The sequence below is a fragment of the Ceratotherium simum genome, chromosome 10, assembly GCF_057802395.1.
Source record: "Ceratotherium simum simum isolate JZ-2026a chromosome 10, ASM5780239v1, whole genome shotgun sequence".
Lineage (NCBI taxonomy): Eukaryota > Metazoa > Chordata > Mammalia > Perissodactyla > Rhinocerotidae > Ceratotherium > Ceratotherium simum.
In genome coordinates, this window is record NC_141909.1 from 81,915,223 (window position 1) to 81,935,063 (window position 19,841).

A 19,841-nucleotide genomic window follows, 5' to 3' on the forward strand; every position below is an offset into this window, starting at 1 on the left:
GTTGTGTGAATGTCCTCTGTTGGTTTCTGAATGTCCTTTTCATTGTATCTTAGTGGGGAGAATCTAAGGGAAGAGCTTACTCCGCCATGATGCTGACTTCACTCCCCAACCTTTTACTTTCAACCTCTTTGTATCCGTCTATCTAAAGTGAGTATCTTGTAGACAGCATCCAGAAGGATCCTGCTTTTCCTATTCAATATGCCAATCTCTGTCTTTTAATGGGAAAGTTTAATATATTTCCATTTAATGTTATTACTGATATAAAATAATTTGCTTCTGCTATTTAGCTATTTGTTTTCTGTGTGTCTTATTGTTTTTTTTCCCCGATTCCTCCATTACTGCCCTTTTTTGGTATTTGGTTGATTTTTTTGTAGTGTACTATTTTGATTCCCTCATTCATTTTCTGTGCATTCCTTTTTATGCATTTGCCTTTTAAATCATGTAAGAAAAAGAGAAGTTATAAACCAAATCAAAAGTACAATAATACTGGTTTTTACATTTACCTATGAAGTTACCTGTATAAGTGTTCTTTAATTTCTTCTTAGGTCGTCATGCTATTGTCTAGTATCTTTTCATTTCGGCCTTTAGCATTCCTGGTAGGGTAGATGTACTAGGAATGAGCTCTCTCAGCTTTTGTTTATCTGGAAATGTGTTAATTTATTCTTCATTCTTGAAGGATAGCTTTGCTAGACATAGAATTCTTGGTTGACATCTTTTTTTATTTCAGGACTTTAAATATTTCATCCTACTGCCTTCTAGCCTCCAAGGTTTCTTCTAAGAAATGTGCTGAAAATCTTACTGAGGATCCTTTGTACATGATGAGCTACTTTTCTCTTATTGCTTTCAAGATTCTCTTTGTCTTTCGACAATTTTATTGTAACGCGTCTTGGTGTGGGTCTCTTTGGGTTTTTCCTACTTGAAGTTCATTGAGCTTCTTGGATTTGTAGATCCAGGTCTTCCTCAAATTTGGGAAGTTTCAGCCATTATTTCTTCAAATAATCTCTCTCTCTTCTCCTTCTGGAACTCCTATAAAATATATACTGGTCCGCTTGATGGTATCCCATAATAATAATAATCACAATAAATACTAAAGAACACTCTCTAATGCAGCCCACTAATAAAATTACATTAAATGTGCAGTTAGGATCAGGATTTCTTGAAGTTTTAAGGCATGATTTATGGATTTAAGAAAACAGAAAATATGGGGCTGGCCTGGTGGCGCAAACGGTTAAGTGCGCGTGCTCCGCTGCAGCGGCCCGGGGTTTGCCGGTTCGGATCCCGGGCGTGCACCAACGCACTGCTTGTCGAGCCATGCTGTGGCGGCATCCCATATAAAGTGGAGGAAGATGGGCACAGATGTTAGCTCAGGGCCAGTCTTCCTCAGAAAAAAGAGGAGGATTGGCTTCAGATGTTAGCGCAGGGCTGATCTTCCTCACAAAAAAAAAAAGAAAAAGAAAACAGAAAATAATAGTATAGGCTTAAACCAATTACCAAAATACCAGAACCATGAAGATTACTAAGAACTATAAAAACCTAAGATATACAGCAAGGAGAGGAGTTTCTATAGTAAAGAAACAGCAATGATAGGTAATACAATTTAATTCAACAATATGCCAACTACTATGAAATACGTAAAGAACTATGTAACACAAGAACCAACACCTCTCCACCACCTCCAGAGAGCTTACATTTTTATTGTCGAGGTGTAACTTACACGACAAATAAAGACTTAGCATATAAAAAAAGGAGAAAAACTAGAAATTAAGATGTATAGTACAGAAAATAAATGCTAAGAAGGAGGAGAGGTAATTAACACACATTTAATGTCTCTGTCACTTAGACAGAAGGAGGCAAAAACAGGTGCAAGTAAATTTACAGGAAAGCAGGAAAAGGGAAATGTTTAGGGGAGTTCCTAGAAAGGGCCTCTATTTTCTGGGAAATTTAAGTGTAAAAGAGGGAGAGAAATTGAGGAGATCTGTGAGGGGAAAAGGGGGGGGAGTTAACTAGAAACACTTAAGACTGATGAGCAGTGTTCACATAATACAAATGTGTATGGCATCAATTCATCTGGTCACATAATTTATCTCTGATAGCGTTTCCCAGGCTGTGTATAAGAATGGAATGAATGGTTGGATTAACTCATGAACTAAAATTTTGGGGGACGAATGAGGCAGCAAAGCAAGGGAGAAAAAGTAACCAAGAATGTTAGCAAGTAACGGAACAGATATGATCAATTAAGCAGCCTAGAAAGGACAGACTCAGAACTAAAGCCAGGAAAGACTGAGACTGCAAGAGAAAGAAAGGGCAAGAGATTGGAGGTCTCAATCCTACGAAAGAAAGGCATATTGGATAGTAGGGAGTATGGAAGTTGGAAAGAGAGAGGGTTATATTCAGACAGCTGGATATTATAATGTAGGAATTTATCGGTATAAATGTGCTGGATGATAATCAGAATCAGATAAGATCTAGATGGCAGAACTGCAGAGGAGGTAAAGATCAATAAACTTAGGGAGGTCAAGACTTGTGAGGCTAGACTACTGATAGGATAGAAAGAAAGAGCATGAACTAGACTAGGTAAGGGACTGACTGTTAGGTCAACATATGAAATTCACAAATAGGAGTCAAGGATGGAACAGTGGTGGATGAAGCCTCAAAGGAGAAAGTGTCTTACATGAGCTAATGGCTAAGGTTAGGGTTAATATTAAGTATAATAAAAAGTTTACAGTGTATTACCTATGTAGTTTTAGTCTCAAGCATATAATTAAACTAAAAACTATCCCCCTATGCTTGGTAATTAGTTTTACAGATCACAAAATATTTATGTGAAGCAAATGTCATAAAAATGAATTGCCTAATCCAAATTACACCCAGAGATCACTCAAATTATTAAGCATTCCTTTATTGTTCAAATGATTGAAAGTCATATTTAATGTTAAAATGCAGTTTGGCCAAATACAAAGCAGAATATGATATATTCCAGTTATTTTTGAGTCAGACATGTACAAAACATTCTGATATAAAATTAAAGACATCTTTAAAAGTTTAATTTTTAATATATAACATATATCAATTATAAATTGAAACCAATGCAACTTCTATTAGAATGCTTTCAGAAATGAAACTTTGTCCTAGGACTAAGACAGTCATCTTCTGATTGATAAAGAAATAATACTTGTTTGCCGACATGTGAATAAGAATATATTTTAAAAAGTATCTTAAAGAAGGTATTTTTAAAACTTTGCATATAAAGGAAATACATTTATCAAAATAAAGACCAAATAAAATGCAACATAATACAAGAAAATGGAAATAATGCATAAATGTTCATTAATATTTGTTCATGAACTTAATATGTCTGTAAGAGTCTAATTCTAGGGATAAAATCAAATCTCAACACAAGACATTTAATTAAACATAACATCATAATAGTCACTTACTGTATAAGAGAAGCTCTTTCAAAGTATTGAATGGCTTTTTCACAAAACTGGGTATCAATGTAATAGGCTCCAAGCCACTCGATGACTTCAATGTTAGAAGGAAAATATCTATACGACTGGAAAAAGTAAGGAACATGACAATACAACTTCAGTGGCAATGTATAATTGATTTTCTGAACTTTTTACCTATTGAATGAATTTATCCACTGTGAATTTTCTTAAGAACTTCATAAGTTTTGAAACTATATAAGATTAGAAAACTTAAAATTTGTTTGACACATTTTTTAATGATCTATAAATATCTTTTTGATGTACAGATACATAATCCAAACCAAATTAAATGTAACAGAATCATGCTTCTATTACATGCTTCATGTAACAGAATGTAATAGATGCTTCAAAATAAATGCTTCAAAAGAAAAAAACATTTGGACTTGTAATTTCATTTTTATTAAAATTAACCAAAAACTAACTTTATATTCCATCATTCATTTAAAACTAATAAGTATTTCTAAATTTTAAAAATTAAAAGGCTGCTGCTTTTTTAATAACATTTTATAAAAGCTAAAAAGTAGAAGGAAAGTAAGGTTATACACCTACCTCATAATAATATTGAAATGCCTGAGATTTATCTCCTTCACCATCATATAATTCTCCTAGTTTAGATAAAGCTCTAGAATCAGTTGGAACAACACTGATCAGTTGCATTAACCATTCAATAGCTTGATTGGGATCTTCCATTAATTCATATCTTGGACAATTTCAATTAAGGATAACATAATATTTCTAAATTCATTGACCAAGAAAGAAACCTAAAAACATTACAATAAAAGTATCTTTTAGCCTGTAGTAATGTGCTATTTAATACTGTTTACTTTGGATTTCTTCAGGGATGAGGATGAAAAATGGAGTAGTACTGTAAATAACACTCTTATTTCATATATATATATACCTTGTTTTTCCTTTTGCTTCATTCCTGTCCACTAAGATCAACTCCCAAATTTCTAGTAGAATTAACAGTTTGCCATCTTACTCAAAGCATTGTCCAAAATTTATCCTTAATAAAAATGCCTGATTGCTGTGTTCAATTATTCTACCTCTCTTAACATGCTCAACATATTAAGGAAATAGTTTCCACGTACTTTCCTATGAGTTTTCCCTAATTAGATTATAAGTCCAAAATAGGGTTCTTTTTTTGTAGCCAAGTAAGTCCTCTACATATACTCAAATAATTTATTCCCACCAATACTTACTGACTACTATTTATTTTTATATTAGATATTTCAATGAAATGAAATACTCCAATCCAAAGTTTTATTGAAAAAGAGGCTTCTGTTTTTAATGATGACAAATGTGATACCAGAAGAAAAACAAAAATAAGGAAATGTATTCAAATAGCCTTAAACATATAAATTACTAGACTGGATCTAAACTGATCATGAACTGGGAAGTATCAGATCATGACACTGGCAATTTCAGAAAAATTAAACGGACAAAATAAAAACACTAAAAAGAAATAACAATGAAGTCACCTGCTCTAAAACTAAAATCTTATATAAAAAAATTTTTTTATCTACTCTACCAAAAGTACAGCAGATAGGACTTAAAATTATTAATGGTATGCCTCATAATATACTTTTTTCTAAACATATTTATATAAAATTTATATCAAGATAATGGTAACTTAAAAACCTATATAAGATTTTAACCCTTCCCAATGTTGTTGTCAAAGCTTATTTTTTAAAAAATAAGGAGAGAAATAAAAGTGTTTTTCAAATAGTGTCAAAGGCATTAAAAACATTAACAAATCTCTGCTTTTCCAACCAAAGGCAGGGGGGAAAAAAAAATAAAGGAAGCTAAGAGTTGTAGAAGAAACTGACACGAGAGCCATGTTTTATATTTCAACATTCCCCAGAGTTCTAAATATAATATTGGCACATATAGTATATGGGCAATATATAACTACTGAATGAATGGAATGAATTCACACAAAATATTGTGTAATTTTGGAGAGTTAAGGCCTTTGGAGAGTTATATTCACTAAATCTATACGGGTCAGCTACAATACATAAGATATATTATCCAAACTCAATCAGTAATAAACAATATTTTCCTTTTAATTAGTTAAGTTACTGCTTCAAAAATACCCTATAAGACTCAGAGTCAATACATTCTAAAGTATCTAATTCATGTTCAATGAATAGCTTATGAGGACTCAACATGTCATCCTCAATTACTTCAATTACTATTTCCAAAATTTAATAAATAGTTTTAACTTTTAAATAATCCCTGTTATAATACAAATAATCTTTTAAAACAGGATCACTCAAGATTTTCATCATATTAATCTGATAGGCTTTAAAATATTATTCTCATCAATTACTTCATTGGCTAAGCTTATTTAATAACTGGTACTCAATCACCAACTGAGTGAATTAATAACTGTCCTTAAGTTTTTCACATAAGATACACGTTTGCTATCTGGTAAAGAACTTGGGCACTGTTTCTTAGGATTGCGTGAAGTTTCAGGAAATAGTCCAAAGCTTCATCAAGCCGGTTTAGCTTCTTATAGGTAAGGCCTTAAAAACAAGAAGAAAAACAGAAAAGAAAAAATAAAGATAAACGGAATTTTTTTAAAACGAACAAGGTGGGCTGAGTGGGCAGCGATTTTCCACTAATGTTTGACAGATACCAAAACATGCTATAAAGCTTTAGTGATTTTAAAGTGTGGTAGGGGAGCACGAACGATAAATAGATTAACAGAACAGAAAAACTTGAGAAATTGACTCAGTTATAGAATTCAGTTAATGGGCATATAAAATCAATGAGGACTAAGGGATTAGGAATACACAGTGCCAGGACAATTGACTATGCATGAAAAAATGTAGATTCCTATTTTGAATTTATTCCTATTTTGAATAAATTCAAAATTTATTTTAAAGCTAAAAAAAAAGCTGTAAAAGTATGATACAAAAATATAAGAAAATAATTTTGTAATCTTGGGAGAAGTAAGGGCTTTGTAAAGCAATAAACAAATGAAGCTACAAATTTTCAAAATGCCAAATTTGACTGTATAAAAAATTTAAAAATTCTATTTGACAAAAGAAATTATAACGTTAAAAGTCAACCAACGGACTAGGAAAAGTATTTAAAACTTATAAAGAGAATAAATAAATATATATCTAGGCAAGCAATCTGCATTAAGGTCCTTGCTCTTCACTTCCCTCTGCCAGTAATGCTCTTTTCCCAGGTATCCAAATGGTCATATCCTCCCTTCCTTCCAATACACTTTAAACATATTCTCAGTGAAGCTCTCCTTGACTCCATCTAAAATTGCTAATTCCACCCTGCCTCCTCTCTTCCCAACCCAGCCAGGTCTTCCTTTCTCCTTCTGGCAGGAGATTAAAGAGTCTTCTCCAGGAGGAAAAGATCCAGTTGACTGATGGGCAGTTCCCCAACGAAACAGATCAGACAGATGGCCCCATGGCTGGGTGCCAGTCCATCAACCTCACTTGTGGCCTCAGAGATCCCACTGAGCTTTCAGCTGCAAACTCCTAAATATGAGAAGACAGGCCAGGATCATCAGACACCTGAGGAAAAGTTCTAACAAGAAAAAGAGAGGATAATACAAACAAGCAAACCAAAAAAAACCAAAACACACCTATGCGGGGAGAAGAAAACTTTAAAAGAAACTTCATTAATAACCTAAGAGATAAGATACAGTATTGCATCAAGATGTGTTTGCAACACTGCAAACTCAGGAACAGGGAGGAATGAGATGGCGGTGAGCCTTCCGGTCTTATACCATCTCGTTTCTTCAAAACAAAATCTGAAGTAATATGGCAAAATGTTTAAACATTATAAATATAAGTCGTAGGTACCTGAGTATTTTTTCTGCATAATTCTTTAATGTTTGGAATTGTTCATAATTAAAAAGGGAGAAAACGTGATTTCTTTCACGTCTTAGTTTGGCAAAAGTTGAATTATAACATTCAGTATTAGCAGGAATTTGGGAAATCAGTCAGTCTCATACACCAAGGTGGAAACAGAAGTTGGAAAATTTTTTTTAGGGGGCAATATGGCAATATCTATCCAAATTTTACATGTGTACAGCTTTTGAATCATGAATTCCATTAAAAATAACTTATAATCCAAGAGTCTTCTTTTCAACTTTTTGTGACAAGAAGGTCAACTCCTCCTCCTCAGTTGGAGCTCTTTGAGCAAAAAGAAAAAAAAAAGGTAACGCAAAAAACAAAAAAGAAAGCAATCTCCCTCTTTTACTTACCAATATTATAAAGTGCTTCAGTACAAGAAGAATCATTCCTTAGAGCTTCTTTATAGAATTCAGCTGCCTTCTCATAATCACCATTTGCAAAAACTGTATTCCCTTTATTAGTAAGAGCTGATGGATTGTATCTATCAGAGCTTACAGCTAAATCTGCATAGCTGCTGGCTTGTGCAAATTCATTTTCCTGAATAAGTACAAAACATATACAAATTATTTGAAGTTCATCAAATATCTTTTCTGACTGTTCTGAAATTACAAACATGACAGACTTTCTGAGACTACAGATATGATAAACAGAAACAAATATTTTACATATCTTGGTCTTGATAGGCTTATTCTACAAAAGATTTTTAATCATCAAGCTCTTTCAACTACCCAAGTATCTTGTAATTGACTTCTCGACAGTCTCATGGTTTGAATAACAACATTATTTATTTGTAGGTAGTTCCATTTCGAGTGCCCAAATTTCATGTCCTTCTTTCCTGCAGTACTATGCTTCCCAAACCTAAAGCACTAAGATAGCTATAAAGGCATCACTCCCCTTTCTGCCCCCTATCAAACTGGTTGTGTCACCTACTAGGTCCTGCATTTCTGGCAATCAACCTTCTTCTCTACGTCTCCACTACCAAATGATCAATCAGAATCTTGCCATTATTCATGTGAGCTACGTGGACCTCTCAATTCCTAAGTAGTGCAGCTTGGTTCGTGCCACGTCAGCTTGGTTAAGCTAGGAACCACACTTCCTAGAATCCTCTTCCCTGTAGGGCTCTTGTCTAGAGTTGGCTGAAAGGAACTTCTAGGACATGTGGAATGCAGACATGAAGCAGCAGCCTTTACTCGCTGAAGGTTTTTTTCTGGTCATCAGATGCAGGACTGATTGACGCCCATGGGTTCCAGCCTGTCTTCACTCATTTCCACTCCACATCTGGCTCTTCTTTCTGACTGTGCTGTCTCTGCTGACCACAGCAATCCAGATCCATGATGGGGCTTGGCTGTGGACCCATAGAGGAGGCAGCTGTGCAGAGGCAACTGTTTCCCATACACCTCTTCATAAAGTCCCTCTTTGGGTGGCTGCTGGATACACTTGGCTACTCACTCACTGATTGGTGATCCTTTCTCAGATCCCCTATCTTCCCCTTCTGTACCTTCATCTCCATAGCTCCTCCCCCACTGTATAAGTTCTAACTCCTATATCCCTTCTCCCATAACACTCACAGTGACTGCCTCCCTGACTGAACTTTAAAAAAATTGATATATAATTCATATATCATAAAACAGATCCTTTAAAAATGTACAATTCTGTGGCATTTAATATACTCACAGAGTTGTACAACCATCACCAGTATCAATAACATCACATTTCCAAAACATTTTTATCACCCTCAAAAGAAACCCTGCACAGATTAGCAGTCACTCCCCATTCTCTCTTTCCCCCAGTCCCTGGTAACCACTAGTCTGTTTTCTGTCTCCATGGATTTGCCCATTCTGGACATTTCATAATAAATATAATCATATAATATATAGCTTTTTTATGTCTGGCTTCTTTCACTTAGCATGTTTTCGATGTTCATTCATGTTGTACCATGTATCAGTACTTCACTCCATTTTAGAGCTGAATAATATCCCATTGTATGGATATGCCACATTTGGTTTATCCATTCATTGTTGATAGACACTTGATTTCTTTCCACCCACTTTTTTTTTTTTTTAATTTATTTTTCCCCCAAAGCCCCAGTAGATAGCTGTATGTCACAGTTGCACATCCTTCTAGTTGCTGTATGTGGGACGCGGCTCCAGCATGGCCAGAGAAGCGGTGCGTCGGTGCGCGCCTGAGATCCGAACCCGGGCTGCCAGCAGCGGAGCGCACACACCCAACCGCTAAGCCACGGGGCCGGCCCTCCACCCACTTTTGATTATTATAAATAATGCTTCTATGAACATTTATGTATAAGTATCTGTGTGGGACTCTGAACTTTGACTGATATAAAAATTGGTCCTAAAAGTAGGGTGCTGCTGTCATAAAAACGAAATTATAGGGGCTGGCCCCGTGGTGTAGCGGTTAAGTGTGCACGCTCCGCTGCTGGCGGCCCGGGCTCAGATCCACAGCGCGCACTGCCGCATCGCCTGTCAGGCCATGCTGTGGCGGCGTCCCACACAAAGTGGAGGAAGATCAGCACAGATGTTAGCCCAGGGCCAGTCTTCCTCAGCAAAGAAAGAGGAGGATTGACATGGATATTAGCTCAGGGCTGTTCTTCCTCACACACACACACACACACAAAAAGACGAAATCACGTAACATTGTCTTTTGGACCAGGCAGCAGGCAAAATTTAGAAAAGCAGTGAAGGGTTGCTGATGGAGAGTGGAGAGATGAATGATGAATGATTAGTGGAGGTTGGAAAGGTGTTAAGGAATTGTTATTAGAGGTTTGATAAAGGGCAAGTCATGTTTTGTAGTCATGAAATAACTGGGAAAACTGGCATCTACACTGACTTGGAAGATAGAAAATGTACTTAATGAATGTGTGCATGTGGCTAAGGAGGTTTCTAGGCAGGAGGCTGAAAGTGCCAATTAACTTATTTTAACTGGGTATGATAAGGTACAGTGAGAGAGAGGAGCTAAAGAGAGAACTGTTCAGAGTTTGCACCTAGAATTCAGAAGAAATATAGAAGAACCAGAACTCACTGGGTTGGAAAATAAAATTATTTCATGTCTCCAGTTTCTCTAGGTGGCAAAAGATTCTCAAAGTAAGCAATGGTTGCACGGTAGAGATCAAATCAAGGGTGTAGCTGTAACACTCTTTGGAAACATTTCAGAAAGACTTCAGGTAGTGCCAGCAGAGCAGACCTTCTTCTCTCTCAAGTAGAAAAAAGCTTCTAAGTATCTTTAAGGCTCTATTCACAGCAGCCTTGTACACCTAAGAGAAAAAGTGGTCTGCTTTGAAAAGAATTATGGATGTGGCTTTTGGAGCATGAAGGAAATCCCAACGAGATTTATATAAACCTGCCAAGTTTTTAAGGGAGTTGTACTAACAAAAGTGCTATCAGATTGGGTTAAACAGACAGACCTTGTCCAAAATGAAAAAAGTTCTCTGGGCCCGAAATTTTTCTGGGCAGAAAACAGGGTAAGAAAGCTAATCAGCCACAAACATAGGTTATTTTTTCTGTAAAAGGAAGGTGCTCTCAAAAGACAGAGCCAAGAGCCACAAAGACCAAAGGATTGGGGGACCACTCCGAGGATCAGAGCTGGGCCCTAATCAGGGACTATTCCCTTTTCCCACATTAGGGGGCACTGACTACATCCATAGCTGGATTTCAAAACTGCTAAGGACCAGTGACTGCTAGGTGCCTCCATCTCACCCCTTTTAATGGGATCTATCACAGTTATCCTATTCTTATCTCACCACAGGATGTTAAGTGTATGGGGGAAGATGGCATGTTTTTTTTATTCCCAGAACTTTGGATCAAGAGAACCTGTGCCTGAGAAAGCCCCGTCTCTATCCAGTCCTGATGCAGATGATGGCCTTTGAGCCTGATACTGTAACTGGATGAGACAGAGTCTTGGGAGAGGTCAAGTACATTTTGCATATGGAAAGGATGTGAATAATTGGGGCTTGAATGCAGGGAGTGATAGATTGTTAAAATAATGCCCCTAATGGGTTACTTCTCCCAGTATTCATGCCCTTGTATGGTTCTCTCCTATGTTTGTTTTGCCCAATAAGATAACAAATTCAACGCACCAAGGAGACTGATAAGACCTGTGCACTGCGGTCTCCTCTCACGGACCCCATCCCAAGTAAGAAGTCTGCACTCTCCTGCTAGAAAAGCATTGTGAAGGAGGACTGAGATGCCTGGCCAACAGCTCAGCTAAGGGCCAGACATGAGGGAAGCATCTGAGTCTCAGTGAAGCCTCAGATGATGGCAGTGTATGAGTGATCCCAGGCCAGACCAGCAGAAGGACCACCCAGGTGAACCCAGTCCCTTTAGCTAGAATGTGAGCAAATACATGGTTATCCTAAGCCACTAAATTTTGGGGTGGCTTATTACAGAGCAATAGAAAACTGATGCAACTACATACTGGATACTAACAATATACCTTCAACTATAACAGACTCATCACTTTTCCTCATGGTGACCATCTTCCTCAGAACTAGGTACAACAAATTATTGATCCAATGCTCCAATGGCTCTGCTCAGTTGCCTAATCTAACCCTTCTCTTTCTTCTCTAAAGATTTTCTTGGTCTCCTGTACACTCATCAAACTTGGTAAAGATTTGGCCACTAACGAAACCATTTTCACAAAATTCACTAATAATTTTCTAAATTCAAAATGTAATGGTTGTGGTGGAGACTGTGCTTCACCCCACAGACCTGTTCTTCAGAATTGCTCGGAATGCTGCTGGCCACCAGCCTCAGCTGTCAGCCCTTTCTGCAAATTACCCTGGGCCAAAGAGACAGAGGCACTTTGCCTCAAGTCATGCCCCCTTCCTTGTGAGCAGGCTATCCATCCAACGACTGGTTGACGCAGGGGAGAGTGCTGAGCAGCCATCTCAGTTTCCAAGTTGGCTTGGAACTTGGCTGGGTTGGCTAAGGCCTACAGGGTTGGCTAAGGCCTTGTGGTGATGGCATCACAGCTTAATTTCCCCATCTGCTCAATGCTGCTACCTACCTTTCTCCCTGAGGTGCTGATCCAAAGAGCTCTCCCCAGTCAACTTCCTGCAGGCTAATCTCCATCTCAGAGTTTGGTGTCTCACTAGCAACAGTGGCCTTTCCTGAGCTTTCATTTTCTTGTACTACCTCTCTGATTTCAATATTACATACTTCCTCTTCGTGCCTTCCTTTACTTCAAAGAAATCATACTATAGTTCTTTTGCTGTCTTCCTGATCTGATTGACTCTTGCCTCTTTAATGTATGTACACCCCAAAGTTAGTTCTCAGTTCTGTGCTATGCTCTCACCCTTGGAGATACCTATTGTCTTAGTTTAGGCTGCTATAACAGAATACCACAGACTGTGTGACAAACAACAAACATTTCTCTCTCACAGTTCTGGAGGCTGCGAGGCCCAAGATCAAGGTGCCAGCAAATTTGATGTTTGGTGAGAGTCCAATTCTTGTTTTGCAGATGGCCTCCTTACTGTGTCCTCATATGGTGGAGAGAGAGCGCTGTGGTCTCCTCCTCTTCTATTAAGGGCACTAATCTCATCACGCGGGCTCCCTCCTTATGATCTCACCTAACGTAATTACCTCTCAAAACCCACACCTCCAAATACAGTCACACTGGGGGCTAGGGCTTAAACATATGAATTTTGGGGGGACACAAACAATCAGTCCACAGCATCTATTATCAAATCTATCATCTATTTAACCTCTACAGAGACGATCATCAAATTTTATCTCTAACCCTGATTTCCTGTCTGAGAGCAGCTCCACATGCCTCCTGGACATTTCTATTTGAATGTATCACCATCGCTACAAAAAATTTTAAAATATATTTAAAAACACACTTGGCATCTTTCCCTCAAATCTGTACCCTCCTCTGGACATGTACCTGGCACCACGTTCCTGCCAGCAGATTTAAAACACTGGAGCCATTCTTCACCAGTGGTTTTTATCTCTTTTTCCATCTTAACATATATGAGGGATGTAACACCTTTCCACTGTAACATTAGTTCAGCCTGGCAGTAATTCTCAACGGTGCACAAATCAGAAGCTCCACAAGGGACTGGATATGTAGTCTAACTAAACGCAATGATCCTTATGTACACCTCCCTTCCCAGCTTTCTTGCCTTTGTGCTTTTGTTTATTCCTTTAGTCTCCCCACAAATGTTCCTTTTTCTCTTATCTATATTCTGAACTTCACAGTCCAACTTTAGGAAATCCTCCCTGAAAGCCATAAATTAAAATGTTATTTGCCTCCTCCGAATTTCTGAAGCACTTGTTATCTACATTAATTTGTTTTCTACCAACCCTCCTTTCTTCCTTCCTAGTCTACCTACCTGCCTCCTTTGTTCCGAATTAAGAAAGCTCCCTTTTAGGGAGCTTTTAGACTTTTGGTATTCCCCCCATGATTGGCATCCAGTAGACGCTCAACATATGGTTGTTACAGATGACACTGTAACCTTACATAAAACATTTAACCTAAGATGTCACTTTCTTTATTATTAACATGGAGTTGAAATGTATCTCTAGCTCATCTCCCAGATCTACTCTATAATTCTATGATGTGATACTTACTACCACAATTTTTCTCCCTCCTTCTCCTTCTGAGATGGTCCTCTCACTCATGTCCACAAACTTATTCTTGCCCCAGAACTTGTCATGACCAGACCCTCTATAGACCCCATGCCACTGACATCTCCAATGGCCTTCTCTGGAGTCTCTCCTTAGGCATGCTCCTCAGGCAGAAATTTAGCAACATAAAAATACCACATTATCACTCTAAATTGTAAAAAAACAAAACTTACCAAATAATACAGGAATGAGAGATTGGTTGCAGCTGCACTTTTCACTCTACTGTCCTTTTTTTCAAACATTTTTAAGGTCTCTACAGCCTAGAAATGAAATATCTGCAAGTTATTACCATTGTACTATGACACTATTCAGGCTTAAGATCGGGGAAAAGATCAGTGTTATCTGGAATGTAAGAGCAAGGAAAGGCACAAGAGGGTTGGATTAATATGTTTAAGAAAATAGATTAGCAAGATGAGAATTTCATTTGAGAATTAAAATTCATAAAAAAGAATAAAATGAAACTAAGAATACAATAACTGAAATTAAGAACACAATAGATGGGTTTAACAGCAGATTATACAGCTGAAGAGAAGAGTAAATATTGAGTCTTGTGACACAGTTTAGCATTCATCCTGCATAGAAGGTAAGGTTTTACCTAAAATACATGATCAAATTTGCTCTTTACAGAACACTTCTAGAATTTCTGCTTCTGGCTATCAGAGACTAGGCTATACAAAAACATTCTCCTACAAAGAACAATTACAAAAGCTTGACAAAATACTAAAAATATTTTTTGAAGGCACTGGAGAGCTACTAAGACAACTAGGATTTGAAGGTCAAGATGCATGGGCCGGCCCCGTGGCTTAGCGGTTAAGTGCGTGCGCTCCGATGCAGGCGGCCCGGGTTCGGATCCCGGGCGCGCACAGACGCGCTGCTTCTCCGGCCGTGCTGGGGCCGCGTCCCACATACAGCAGCTGGAGGAGTGTGCAGCTATGACATGCGCTGTCTGCTGGGGCTTTGGGGGAAAAATAAATAAATAAATAAAATTATAAAAAAAAAAAAAAAAAAATTTTAGGGCCGGCCCCGTGGCTTGGCGGTTAAGCGCACGTACTCCGCTACTGGTGGCCCAGGTTCAGATCCCGGGCGCGCACCGACGCACCGCTTCTCCGGCCATGCTGAGGCCACGTCCCACATACAGCAACTAGAAGGATGTGCAACTGCGACATACAACTATCTACTCGGGCTTTGGGGGAAAAAAAGGAGGAGGATTGGCAATGGACGTTAACTCAGAGCCGGTCTTCCTCGGCAAAAAGAGGAGGATTCGCACGGATGTTAGCTCAGGGCTGATCTTCCTCACAAAAAAATAAATAAATAAATAAATATAATTGGAGTTCCAGAAGGAAAAGGAAGACTAACGGCTGAGAATTTTCCAAAACTGATCACAGAATATAATTCTGGGAGTATACGAAAAAATGATCTGAAGTAAATGCAAACATCATTAAATTTTCAAGCCATGAGAAAGGAAAGTACATTTTTTTACTGCCTGGCAGGTCTAATCCTAACTAAACAGGACATTTGGAATGGTCAGACACCTTGCATGAAAGGTGAATGAGTACTCAATCTAGAAATTACTCAGAAATATCAGGAAAGAAAAGTAGAGAAACGCAACAGGTCTTCCTTCCTTCCTTTAAAATACATTAACTGAATAGAGAATGTTTGGCCTTTTGGTGCCTCCTGCTTCTGGAGAGCAGTTGTGTCCAAGCAAAAATCCTCCTTTAGCTTTTACAATGGTCATCAGCTATTGCTATTGAAAATATCTTGTGTGCTGTGCAAGTTTTTGACCTCAAATGAGGTACCACAAATGGAGTGCCATTAAGCATGTTAACTCAATTTTTTTTAGGGTAGAAGATTTTAAAACACTAGAATCCATATACCTTGGCTATAACATGAGCAAATTATTATTCTTTTAAAGGATTTTTGATTATTTTAAAGAAAACCTTTGGAAGTTTCTAGGTCAGTAGTTTATAATTCCACAAAGTAAACTCTGGAAGAAACAACTCCAAATATCATACACTCACTTTTGAGATTCTCTTTCTCACCTACTTTTTGGAAGGATCTTTTATAAAACTATCAAGAAGTTCCTAAAACTTACCTCAGAAATTATTGCTACTTATATTGTTCATCCTGTAGAAGTTATCTCATTGAATCTTTACACGACCTCCACAGCTATTAATGTAAAAGCCACTGCTGTTTTGAATCTCTAAGCTTTATAAGCTGCATTTCACTTTGAATAAGAATTGAGATATTTTAATCTTTACTTTTAGATTGTGTCACAATAAATGTATCTGTTAATTTAAAATATACGGCACAAGAATAGGTATAACTCACATAACCATTAAACGTTCTGAAGCAAAGCATAAAGAGAAAGAAAGCTGTTGTCTAATATTTATGTCATCCATAAAGCAGAATATCAAAAGCAGGCTAACAAACAACAATAATTACTTTTCTACAATATGGAATGCTATAGTAGTTTATATCATTCCTTTTGGAAACAGCTATTCATATTATAGTCAAGGAAATGTATAGATTTTAAAATTTTGATATTTGCTAATATGTGGCTCATTAGTAACAATACTTTTTTGTGCGTGTGTGAGGAAGATTGCTCTGAGCTAACACCTGTGCCCATCTTCCTCTATTTTGTATATGGGATGCCACCATAGCACGGCTTTATGAGTAGTGCATAGGCCCACGCCCAGGATCCGAACCAGAGAACGCCGGGCCACTGAAACGGAGCATGGGAACTTAACCACTACACCACTGGGCCGGCCCCAATAACAATACTTTTAAGACAACATTTAACATCAAATTATTCTCCCCCAAAAAGGTTACTATAAGTTCAAATAAGAAGTAAAAAGCAATGCAATCCAAAGCTATTACTTAAAAGAAATAAAAGTATTTTGAACTTAAAACATCCATTTCAAAACATCTCACAAAGGGGCTGGCCCAGTGGCGTAGTGGTTAAGTTTGCACACTCCGCTTTGGCAGCCTGGGGTTTGCAGGTTCAGATCCAGGGCATGGACCTATGCACTGCTTATCAAGCTGTGCTGTGGTGGTGTCCCATATAAAGTAGAGGAAGACTGGCACGGATGTTAGCCCAGGGCCAATCTTCCTCAGCAAAAAGAGGAAGATTGGAAAGAGATGTTAGCTCAGGACTAATCTTCCTCATAAAAAAAAAAAAAACCTGACAATAAAAACATATTTCATATTTTAAGTTTCTAAACTATACACTATTCTAAAAAGGCATTTAATTATTCTAATAAAAGGAACATTCTCAGGTATTTTTTGGCTTTGAAATAGGCTGTTTTCATAACTGCTCTTTACATGTCCAATGAATGCATATCTAATATTTCTGTTTTTAAAAGTAAAATATTATAAATCTATTTATAAATGAAACTGATGAAGTTGTACTTAAAATTAAATTTACTTGTAAATGGCAAAGCGAATAATGAAAATAAAACATTGCTAGTTTGGGTGTTGTCCCACCCCCGTCCCCCAAAACAATTAGGAAAATAGATAAACTACTTCACTTAATCCACCTTTGGCTTTTTAAGTAGAGTTCTGTCTTCATTACAAAGGTGACTACGAAACATTATCATTCATAAAGAATCACACTCTAGAAATCTGTAAAAGTATTTAGAGTTAACTACTCACTTACATAAGGAGGCATACATTTTTCTTTTACCTTGAATTGTAAATAAAGTAGTCTTCATCAAACGATCATTTTGAGTTATGTCAACCCAACCCTTTTTAACCTAATAGTGTTCTTTTCAAATTAAGATTGTATTATACCCACCTCGTCATACTTACAATATACAAACAAAAGAAACACAAAGTAAAAGCAGCAATGTTGAAAAGAAAGCAGAAATTATATTTTTAAAACATAGATAAACTAATTGTTATTAAAATCTTGAAAATGCAAATGCAAAAAAAGATACTTTGAATGAGGATAGCTAGGAAAGCAACAAACAATAAGATCTGGGTTAAACGAATTTTAATATGAAAAAATTAGAGTTTATTCCTTAATGGACACAGTTTTAAAACATGAACTATGGTAATACATTGTTAAATCTTTCAAAAAAGACCATTCAAAAATAAAGTATCAAGAGCAAATTGGTAAACATGGTTTTCTCTATTTTGTTAGCTATAACAATATTTCTCACACACACAAAAATTACTTTTCTGGTCCACAGATGACTTCAACAAGATAATAAAGACCAATTTGTCTCACTTCACTTCCACTGGAAAAGCACTACAACAGTGTTAGAGAGTCATCAGTGGCATTTTTAATGACCAAAGGTGTGATGATCAAATGACAGAACAGATATAAAGATACTTTTAAAAGTCTTTTTAGTGCTTTACAAATGCTAAACATTTTTAAGCATACTAAATTCAACTACACAATGAAACCAGTCCACGATACTGCATTGTATTAATCAATAATCATTACATGATTTACATAAACACTGGGGCTACTTTATTCTACTCTCACATGAGTAGATGGCCTTCTCCCCCCTCCTCCAGAAAGGGGCTAGTCATTTCTACTGTCTCCTAGACAAAAGGAAGGTCCTTAAGTAGGAAAAAAAAAAATTGAAAACACAGGCTTGGGATAGGATGTAGGAAAGATATTGTGGTTAGAGTTAACTAGAACTTTCTCTGGCTCTGTTCTCTGGGTCTAAGCTTGGAGGAGCTGAGTTTTCTAGTTGTGGGCACATATGAAACTAACCATTGGTTTTATAAACTAGGCTATCAAGTTTCATTCTGTTTATTCTCTTTTGTTATCTGCCCCTCTCCTCCCGCCCCAAGCCTCTATTCTTCTCATCTTGTCACAACTATGTCTCATTTGAGACAGATTATTGAAGGGGGAGCACCTGTTCCACCTATGGTAGCAAGGTAGCAGTGGTACCAGTGGGAGATCCTGGAAGTTTCTGAAACTGCTGAGCAATGGGATCCTTTCATGCCCAATGCAACACTAATGAATAAACTAAATATGTAAAACAGGTAACAGGAAAGCTGTTCTGGTGAAAATAGTAGATGGAAGCATCAGGCTCCTATTCAGGCTCCTGGCCTTCCTTAGGCCCTACACATAATCCCTGATTCTGAAACACCTTAGAGCTTCAGGAAACAGTGTGAAAACCTCTAGGGAAACGCTGATCCCTGGACTAGAATATGGTTTAGTTATTTAGCAACCATGCTTTAGATGGAAAGTATTTACATTTTAAGAAACAGGACAAACAGGTCAAAAAAAAATAAAGTAATACTATACTAGTGGAAATTATGTTAGGACAGAAATAAAAATATTACTCAACTTCAAAATAATCACAGATAAAAATTATTCTACAAAGGAATTCCCAATATTACTGCTTTGACCAATTAACATGAAATTTCATCTAAAATTTTTTTAAACTTACTTGGTTAAAGTCCTTTTGTCTCAAGTATGTAATTGCTTTGTTTATTTCCAGATCATTTGCTAGCTCTACATATTGAGAAGCTTTCACAACTTCAACACACCTATAACGTAAAGCATAAAAAAGGTTATTTTATTTTGGTTTAATATATTTACGTTGGTGGCGGGCCGGCCCCGTGGCTTAGCGGTTAGGTGCTCGCACTCCGCTGCTGGCGACCCGGGTTCGGATCCTGGGCGCGCACCGACACACCGCTTCTCTGGCCATGCTGAGGCCGCGTCCCACATACAGCAACTAGAAAGATGTGCAGCTATGACATACAACTATCTACTGGGGCTTTGGAGGAAAAAATAAATAAATAAATAAAATTATTTACGTTGGTGGTGGTTTTCTTAAATGTTACTTTTCAAAAATTTTTTAAAGTGT

At 37.2% G+C, this 19,841-nt stretch overlaps 1 protein-coding gene across 12 annotated transcripts in view; it reads right to left on the reverse strand.

Annotated features, from left to right (window-relative positions):
• The window catches only part of IFT88 (intraflagellar transport 88), a 123,649-nt gene that overhangs the window by 54,838 nt on the left and 48,970 nt on the right, over positions 1–19,841 (reverse strand). For all 12 annotated transcript variants that reach the window (XM_087436330.1, XM_004435246.3, XM_087436328.1 and 9 more), the window contains 6 exons: positions 19,422–19,521; positions 14,187–14,273; positions 7,723–7,909; positions 5,908–6,016; positions 4,038–4,188; positions 3,438–3,553 (listed from right to left, as the gene is read on the reverse strand). In XM_087436330.1, the coding sequence (XP_087292456.1) occupies positions 3,438–3,553; positions 4,038–4,188; positions 5,908–6,016; positions 7,723–7,909; positions 14,187–14,273; positions 19,422–19,521 (750 nt within the window). The remainder of the gene's footprint in view (positions 1–3,437; positions 3,554–4,037; positions 4,189–5,907; positions 6,017–7,722; positions 7,910–14,186; positions 14,274–19,421; positions 19,522–19,841) is intronic.